The sequence below is a fragment of the Capsicum annuum genome, chromosome 12 (assembly GCF_002878395.1).
Source record: "Capsicum annuum cultivar UCD-10X-F1 chromosome 12, UCD10Xv1.1, whole genome shotgun sequence".
NCBI classification, from domain to species: Eukaryota; Viridiplantae; Streptophyta; class Magnoliopsida; order Solanales; family Solanaceae; genus Capsicum; species Capsicum annuum.
The window spans coordinates 68902206-68911881 of record NC_061122.1 but is presented as its reverse complement, the minus strand read 5'-3'; the positions used below and the strand labels follow the sequence as shown (position 1 = coordinate 68911881).

Here is a 9676-nt window from a genome sequence, read left to right as displayed (position 1 = left end):
AAGGCTCAAATATGTCATCGAACTATCAAAAATGACTTATTTATGTCATCCGTTAAAAGTTTGGCTCGTTTATATCATCGTCGTTACAAAACAGGTTCATACTTGCCAGTACTTGTTAATGGCGGTTTTTTAAAACTGTTTTGCCACACGTCGTCTTACTAGAGGTCCACATTATCAATTAATACTAGTCAGTGCCTTGAATCTTTGAGGAAAATCACTCATCATAGCACTCAATGAAAAATTTCTGAAGCATAAACATTAAATCGACCAAAATGTATGCAACAGAGAATAATTAACTAGTCATTTTGAGGTTTGTAAGGCTTGGCAAAAGAATATTTTAGGCCCCGCTTGTTTTACCGTTATTAGAGCTTGACTTAAAAATATCTCGAAATATATTTAGCGGTTTAGTTAACTTAATTGGGACAATCACATAATTTTAATTAGTTACGTGCACCTCTAGTAAGATGACGCATGGCAAAGCTGTTTTTTAAAAACCACTGTTGACAAGTAATGGAAAGGATGAACCTGTTTTGTGACGATAATGGTATAAACGAGATAAACTTTTAACGGATGACATAAATGAGTTATTTTTTATAGTTTGATGACATATTTGAGTATTTTTTCATTATTTTAATTAAGATGTGGACCTCTAGTAAGATGATATGTGACAAAATTGTTTTTCAAAAAATCACTGTTAACAAGTAATGACATAAATGAACCTGTTTTGTAATGACGATGTATAAATGAGCTAAATTTTTGACATATGATATAAATAAATCATTTCTAATAATTCAATAGTATATATGAACCTTTTTCCTAAAATAATCCTATATTTTATTTTGCGACTAGCATTTGAAATTATTCCTTAGGCCAACCGAACCCTTAATTTCCGAATTATAGAGTAGGATTTCAGTGGTTACTTTATCATGTCGAGTGCGCCAATTTCTCTTTCGTAACCCTTTTTCTCTTTTCTGGCCAACAAACCAATCAATATACGCGGTCCAAATCAACCACAATATAAGCTCCCCCTTTTTTAGGGTTCCAATTCCAACAAAACATCCCCCTTACCTTTCTCTTTCTCCTTCCCCTTTTTTCATTTTCCCTTTCCCTTCTCCACTCAACAATTCATCAATCTTGTATAACTTTTTTCCTCTCGTTTTAGTGATGGTGAAGATTTCATAGCCTTAATAATTTAGAGTTCGTTTTTGGGTTCTTGAATTTTGTGCATTTCAAATCTTAAGTCTGCGTGAAATAGGGTACGACCCTTTCCCAGACCCGTGTACAACGGGAGTTAGTGCATTGGGCTGACCAAATCATTTCGATCAATCTTGATCATAATTCGATTGTTGTAGTGCATAATTTTTGTGGGTTTGCTGCTAATTCCCTTTTGAATGTTTTGATTTTTAGCTATTTTTTCATATGGGTTTTTAGAATTTGATATAAAATTCCACTTTTTAAAGAAACTTTTGGACTGAAATTCCAAAAATGCCAGCTGAATTTTGTGAATTCCGAATAAATCCCATCGTTCTTGATCATAATTAGATTGTTTTAATGCGGATTTTTTGTGGGTTTCCCACTAATTTCCATTTTCAAAATTTCAATTTTTATCTGTTTTTCCATCTGGGTTATCGGAATTTTATCTAAATTCCACTTTTTTTTTTTTAGAAAATTTTGGTTTGAAATTTCAAGATTTCTAGGGTATTTGATTGTTTATTTATGTAAAAGAAATGCGAGCTTTATAGATTTTTGTGGTGCTTGAATTTGGTGAATTCCGAATCATTTCCATCAAATTCTTGATCATAATTAGATTGCTATAGTGCGGAATTTTCGTGGGGTTACCACTAATTTCTGTTTCAAAGTTTCGATTTTTAGCTGTTTTCCCATCTGGGGTTTGGATTTTGATCTAAATTTGGAGATTTTGGGCTATTTATTTGTTTCGTGTAAAAAATTCAAGAAATGCCAGCTACAGATTATCAAGGGGCATCTGCTTTTGGGCGATCCGTTTTAAGCTTACGTCGTGATCATCAAGTACATTCGATGGAATCTGCTCATGAAGGAACTAGCCAAGAACTTGAACTTGAAGCATTTCAAAGGCAAGTAGCTGAGGGTTTCAATGATTTGGCAGCTGCAGACTCTGATCAGTTACTTTCGATTCCATGGATTCATAAACTATTGGATGTGTTCCTTTCTTGCCAAGAACAGTTTAAGTCCATTGTGTGTAAGAATAAGGGGTTCTTGAATAAATCTGCTGCGGATCGTTACGTGATGGAGTATTTTGAAAGGAGTGTGAAAGCTTTAGATGTGTGTAACGCGATACGTGATGGGATTGAGTTGATCAGGCAATGGCAGAAGCAGTTGGAGATTGTTTATTATGCGTTGGATAACCAAAGGAGTATTGGGGAAGGACAAATCCGTCGTTCTATGAAAGCTTTGATTGATTTGGCAATTGGAATGCTTGATGAAAAAGAGAGTAATTCAGGTTTTGCTCATAGAAACAGATCATTTGGACGAAACAATGCTCAGAAGGATCATAATTCGTTAGGCCAATTCCGATCATTGTCATGGAGTGTATCACGGAATTGGTCTGCTGCTAAGCAACTTCAAGCATTTGGTCAAAACTTAGTTGCTCCGAAAGCTAATGAAATTATTGCCACTAATGGATTAGCTGTAGCTGTTTTTACAATGAGCTATGTGCTTTACTTTGTAATGTGGACGCTTGTGGCTGCAATTCCTTGCCAAGATCGTGGCCTTCAAACACATTTTCATGTTACTAGGCAATTCATTTGGGCTGCTCCATTGCTCTCCCTCCATGAGAGGATTCTGGATGAGTCAAGGAAGAGGGAGCGTAGAAATGCTTGTGGATTGTTGAGGGAGATCAGTAAGATTGAGAAATGTGCACACCACATGAATGAATTGACTGATACCATTCACTTTCCCCTTTCAAAGGAAAAGGAAGGGGAAATGAAGCAAAGAGTTCAGGAGCTTGGGCAAGTGTACTATGGCCTAAAAGATGGATTAGGCCCTTTGGAGCTCCAGGTTAGAGAAGTGTTTCATAGGATTGTTCGAAGCAGGACTGAAGGGCTCGACTCTATCGGATGAGGGATCCACAAGTGACATAGGTAATCAAGATTCCATTTAGAGTTGTAGTAGTCGAGTGTATGTGTGTCTGCAACCATTGTTTAGAAGAGAGCAGATTATGCTCTCCGTCCTCCCTTTGTTAGATGAGAAGAAGAGGGCGGGTGAAATGGTGCAATGTCCAAAATAGTTTAACAAGGTAAAGTCGTGTATTTAGCACTATGTACTATGTAAAGAAATGGAAGTAGTTGGATCTCTGGTCCATGTTGTGGTGTTCATCTTGTTTGAGTTTGTATTCAAATTACTCAGTTGTCTTTTACTGAGTTTCATTTCAACATTTTGCTTATGATACTGTAATTGGTGATATATATCAATGCCTGATGCATTTATTGAAGCTCTTGCATTCTATGAATCAGCAAGAAGGAAATTAGTCTCCAAGTTACCATCTCTCCACTTGTAATGTGTGCAAAAGTTGTTTAGCTGGCAATGATTAACCATCCATACAAAGAATCTCTTATTTTAACTTTATTTCTCTTCTACTTTGGGATTTAAAAAAAAAAAAGTATTTAAATGATCATGCCAATTTAGATATTCTAATGATATTGTCTCTATAATTGATGTTCTAGACTCAATTTAGACATAGAGCAGTGGGTTTAGGAGTACTCTTGTATATAAAGGTTTCAGTACAACCCATGTACTGTGTGATATAATACACAAAGTTACCAAGTTAAAAAAAAAAAAATGATCACGCCAAGTAAAGTTTCTCCTTTTCCTTTCTGTCATGGTGTTAGCTGTTGTATTTTGGGCATTTTCTCCATGTAGTTTTCATATGATTTTTTCCTCTCTACCTCTAAGGCTCTGAGGTAGGGGAAGGGGAGTTTTAGAGTAACTGGTAAAGTTGCCTCCATATGACCTGGAGAGTCACGGGTTCAAGCTGTGGAAACAACCTCTTGTAAAAATGCAGGATAAGACTGCATGCAATAAATCCTTATGGTTCAGCCCTTTTCCAGACCCCGTGCGCGTAACAAGATCTTTAGTGCACCGGGTTATGGTCTATATACACTCTACCCTCCTTAGACCTATATACACTCTACCCTTCTTAGACCGCACTTTGTGGAACTACATTGGGTATGTTGTTTTTGTAGTAGTTTTCATATGATTTTTGATTATTCATTGCACAAGTTTGTTCTCTTTGCATTCACAGCCTGGTGGTCACAGCCATTTTTTTTCCTATTGCATAGGATGACACTTTCCTTATTTAGTTCTCATTTCCTGCTTACGCAAAAATTACCCTTTCAAGTGCCAGGATGTTGATCTCTAGAATAGTGGTTCTTTTTTTTTTTCCGTCATGAGTGGTTGCTTTGTCATTGACCGTCTCTCCGGTCAATAGCAGAGCTTTGTTAATGACTTATTAAAGTCAATAACAGAACTTTGTTAATGACTTTTTAAAAGGTTTTCTTGACCAATGACCATCTGAAGAAGTTCCTGTTTCCTACTTGAAATTTTCTCGTCTTTCAGGTTAATATTAAACAATTCTCATCATGTGAGTTGTATAGAGGTTGTGGTCTCAAGATTTTGGTCAAAGCGGTGTCTTTCTCGTTGACTGAGTCAAAGGTTTCGATAGTGGTAGCCCACAAAGTTAATTCTAGTCAAAGAAATGCATCTACAGGTAATGACTAATATCACTAGTATGCCTTCATGTTCTTGCTTTCCCTTTTTTTGATTATTTACTTCATAGAGCATATTTTATATTTAACACGGTTTTGTACGTTTTTGTTTTGAGCTACATCTCAATCTCAGCTGGTATGGTTTATTAAATGCCTTTTTGCTTACATTATTGTGAACAAACAGCATGTTAAATACCTTGCTAGTGTAAATATCGTTTACATCGTAAGTGAATATAAGTTAAATTCGTTAAACCATTGGTCGTTCTAAATCAGGACCCAATTTCAACATTTAACAATGTATTCGTGTGCTTGGAATCAGGGAAAATGTCTTCACTTTGAAGGCGAACCTAGACAAAACATTGTAGACAGATTTCCGTCCATGTGACCTCACATCAAAGTATAGTTGGGTATGAAGCAAAGCATATGTGTGCTTTTCTCTCATGTTTAGCATATGCTTTTGTTAGATCTTGACTTTATATTCGTATTTTAAGATGCTCAATCAAGTCTTCCCCAACAATCACCAAAAAATGGATTGGGGATCCAAGGTAACAAGAGTTGCAGATGAATTTGCCTCTAATGAATTGCCTCAGTTTCTGAGAGATCGAGCTGGCCTTTTTTTCCTGTCTACGGAAACAGACACTATGTTCATCCTCACTGCTTATTTGAAAGGTTATTTCTAGTATGTTTGACACATTCGATGAGAAAGTCATTTCCTGGTATTTGGTCACTACAGGGGCAGAGGTAGAAGCCCGGATATTGGATTTTTTGAACTCGGCAGCTTTTGGTTAAATAGTGTATTTGGGTTAAAATTTCATAAATTATGTAGACATACTAAATTTGTGACCTAGTTATTTTCAAGTCATTCTTTTAAAATCCAAAATCCATAAAGTATGAGTTGAAATCATGGTTCTGCCTCTTTTAAGTTACTATCATAATTTTATTAGGATTGAAAATGACTACTTTTCTTTGCAGCAATTTTAACTTTTAACTTATTACTTGCTCCAACTAACACTTACACATTATCATTAATTTTCAGTACTCGAAATATTATGATAGATCAAAAAAGTTACCATTCTCGAAAAAGACGAGACCACTGAAAAATATTTTTAAGGATAACATCTTCCATCGAACACGACTTTTGTCATACTGAAATCTGAATACGATAGTCGATAAATATCTCTTCATTGTTTCTTGCCTTACTATATTACAGAGTATTATTTACAGGAGACATTGGCTGTTTTAATTTGATTGTGGAAAATATTTGTGTAGGTTATACACGAGGAAACATAAAGATGGATATTATTGAAGAAGGCACTAAAATGGTGGTAGCATGTGAGAAGCCAGTCCAAGAAACTGTAGCGATCGGGTCAAAAGTGATCAAGAAAGATGTAGCAATTAGAAAATTTACAAAAGTTTTCAAGATTCCAGTTGGGGTAATCTTGGATCAAATTAAAACCAATCTCAACGAAGAAGCCTCCATTCTGACTATTACAATGCCAAAGAGAGTGACGGGGATTCTTGGTACTGGAATTCAAGAAGTGGAGGAAGCAGAATTCTCATCAGCTAGTCCAGAATCTGGATATCAGAAAGAACAAGTGAGCCAAGAAACAGAAATGCAGTTTGCAGGTTTTCCAACATATGTCCCAAAAGCTCATGAAGAAGTTGAAAAACAGGGTGCTAAAGACGAAGTTCCTCGAAGGGAAACCGAAAAGCCAAAAGCAGAACCAAACAGACAGAAAGATGATAAAGTTTGTGAAAAAGCAAATGGGATTAAAGAAGAAGAGAAGAGAAGGGAAGAGGACAAACTGCCTGAGGGAAGGAGCAAGATATGTGTTCCTGTAATTGCAGGCTCAGCTGTAATTTTATCTCTAGTCGTCTTTGTTATTCATTTCATGAGAAAAAAGAATCAATCTAGAAAAAGAAAAGAATAAGACAAAGAACATTGTATTATGTATATTCACATGTAATATTCATTTATTGTAAAAAGAAAAAAGAAAAAATAAAGAAGAAGAGTGATGTTCTACTTTTGAGGATTATTTTGTGAAGTTTGCAGTTGAACCTAGAAAGCAGTTTGAGTATGTGAAATGATTATGAAAAGTATGACAATGAACTTAGGTCTAACTCAATCCATAGAGTTGGCCATTCGAGTGAGGTTTGTCCAACAGTTGGCCGTTTGGGTAAGGTTTGTTCAAGACTATATAAAAGACAACTCATTTTGAACCAATGTAGGGAGACAATCCGGCATACACAGGCCAAGTCCACTATAAAGTTGATGAAAGGAAAAATTTCAAAAATAGCAATTCTGTAGCCTTAATTATAACTTTCATAGCAATAGTTTCATAATTACGAAAAGTAGCAAATTGTATTTTGTATTTAAATAAAATATTGCTATATAAATACACATACAAATATATATGTATTACTCATAAATACATATGCACAGCTGGAAAATACATATTCTTCTATTACTATGAAGTGGGTAAAATATTGCTACTTTTGCTATAAGTTGTAATTTTGAGAAAGTGTTGCTATTTATTGTAATTATAGTCTTAAGGATGCTAGTTTATGTCATTTTTCCCTTGATGAAATAACATGAGGCCCAATACTAGGAAAAACAATGACGAGCGAGTCTAGTTGTGATCCCATGAAAACAGAGATAGATTTTAGGTTCATTCAATCTTAAAAGTTAGCCCATAGGTTAGTGTTTAACTAAGAACATAGGGTTACTTACGTAGAAGGTTAATGAACTCTTAAAATTCATCAAACTAATTTTTTTCAAACATAAAATTACTCAATTTTGATTAATTTTCATAAAGAGTCATTTTGGTCAATCACTCAATCTTGTTTTACTTTCTATCTGATGTTCGATACTTGCATTAGAGATTGAAATAATCTGAAATCGCATCGGTAGGGCCATTCGAGGGTAGGGCTTCTTATCAAAAAATTTTCCATACTCACAGCACAAAACTAAAATCGATTAAGGGAGAAGCAGCCATCGACGACTCCAAAGGAGGTAATTACTCAACTTTCAAATATAAATTCAATGACCAACGGTAAAACATGAAGTTGTATTATTATATCCAGTACAATTCCGCTCAATCCAGCCATAAACTTCATCAATTTGTGATCCATAATTTCCTAATCAAACAACCTAGTAATTAGGAAGAAATATGATCTTTTGTAACCTTCTCTGTTTTTTTTTTTTTTGGTAGTGTGTAACCTTGAGGGTGTTTGGATTAGATTATATTTGGTCAAAATAGCTTAAAACTATTTTTGAATTTTAGGAGTGTTTGGCAATTTAAAAAATTGCTTAAAAAAGTCAATTTTGACATTTTTATAAGTCAAAAACTAGAAGTTGGCCATTACCTATTTATATTTTTTTAGCTTATAATCTATTGAAAGTTGACCAAGTAAATAGTTTTTGTATCCCTTATAAATTTCACTTATTCCAAAATTACCCTCTTGCAGTCCATTTGATTTTTTTTTTAGCTTATAATCCATTAATGATTGTATTAATTAAACACTTTCACTTTTTGTATTTATGACGAACTTAACTCTAGTCATATTAGTACCTGTTTTGTATGAAACTTCTAATTTATGAAATATGATTTTTATGTATTATTTCCCTTCTTTAATATATTCTTTTAAATTTGGACAATTATTATTGTACAACATATGAATTTCTGTAAGAGAAAAAATTCACCAATCAAGATATATAGAGAACACTCACTGAAGATATACAACTTCATGAACGATTAGTGAATAATTCATGTATATTTGACGACGTAACATTCGTATTTGACAATGTTTTAATAGTGATATGGTCATTACTCAATCAACGTGTAATATATTTTTCAATTAAAAGTCATTTTAGCAAACAAATAGTATCATTTGTGACCAACTATTTATCCATTAATGCAATTATAATGATTAACAACATATATATTTTGTTTGATGATTTAAACGCTTTTAACCAAGAAAAAAGATTTTTTTCAGTGCACAAATTTAATAGTCATTCATGAATGTATATATGAAATTGCAACTGTATTGATAAACATCTCTCAGTCATTAATTATGAAATTGCATCACTATGTACAATATTATCAAAATTGGGGGAGAAAAACTAAGGTTGCATAAAATTTGTCTTAAAAATAAAAATTAATAGATATATAAACACTAAATTCTAATATTATATTAACAATATATATATATATATATATATATATATATATATTAATTTTAATTTGAATCATTTTAGAAATATTAATATTATATTAACAATATATATATATATATATTAATTTTAATTTGAATCATTTTAGAAATAAAAATTAATAATAATCAACTCTACATATTGTTAACTACTTTAAGGGTATTTCAGACATTTTGACCCAAAGTGCTTAACAACACTTGTTTAACAAACACATCAACAACTTTTTTTCGGTTTCAACACTTTTATCCAAACACGTAACTGCTTATTTTTAAAATAAGTTTGAGCACTTTCAAAAGCAGTTTTAAAGAACTTTATAAAAACCACTTTTTTTTAGCTTATCCAAACAGGCGCTTCTCTTAACAGAGAAACCTAGATTTAAATTCTCTTTATAGAAAGATTAACACAACCTTAAAAGCCCTTAACACTAAAGGGTGTGTTCGGTATGAAGGAAAAATTTTTTTTGTAGAAAATATTTTTCTATTTTCTCATGTTCTTTGACTAAACATTTTAAAAAATATTTTCTTAGAAAAGGTAAGTTTCTTCAACTTAAGGAAAATGACTTTCTTAATCAAAGTAGTAGTGAAACAAGCTGCAATGTTCACACCACTTATAAAATCAATCACCCATCCAACCCCTCCAAAAAGAAAAAATTAAAGTTTGTTAATTTGATTTTAAAAAAATTTAAGTTTTTTTCCTACCCCTATCCCGACACTCCCCCCCC

General features: G+C 33.2%; 2 protein-coding genes across 2 annotated transcripts; both read left to right on the top strand.

Annotated features, from left to right (window-relative positions):
* The first annotated feature begins 872 nt into the window (after nucleotides 1-872).
* Nucleotides 873-3469, top strand: LOC107850799 (protein ROH1). The gene has a single exon (XM_016695561.2). The coding sequence runs from the start codon at nucleotides 1957-1959 to the stop codon at nucleotides 3097-3099; it is 1143 nt and encodes a 380-aa protein (XP_016551047.1). The 5' UTR covers nucleotides 873-1956; the 3' UTR covers nucleotides 3100-3469.
* Nucleotides 3470-4892: 1423 nt separating this feature from the next.
* LOC107850800 lies at nucleotides 4893-6778 on the top strand. The gene is made up of 2 exons (XM_016695562.2): nucleotides 4893-5411; nucleotides 6012-6778. The coding sequence occupies exons 1-2, from the start codon at nucleotides 5234-5236 to the stop codon at nucleotides 6671-6673; spliced, it is 840 nt and encodes a 279-aa protein (XP_016551048.1). The 5' UTR covers nucleotides 4893-5233; the 3' UTR covers nucleotides 6674-6778.
* Nucleotides 6779-9676: the final 2898 nt, after the last annotated feature.

Excerpts from the sequence above, each read along its gene's own strand:
- LOC107850800 (XM_016695562.2), top strand. The coding sequence starts at position 5,234 with ATGCTCAATCAAGTCTTCCCCAACAATCACCAAAAAATGGATTGGGGA. Across the intron at positions 5,412-6,011 it reads CCTCACTGCTTATTTGAAAG|GTTATACACGAGGAAACATA; the intron begins GTTATTTCTAGT and ends ATATTTGTGTAG.
- LOC107850799 (XM_016695561.2), top strand. The coding sequence starts at position 1,957 with ATGCCAGCTACAGATTATCAAGGGGCATCTGCTTTTGGGCGATCCGTT.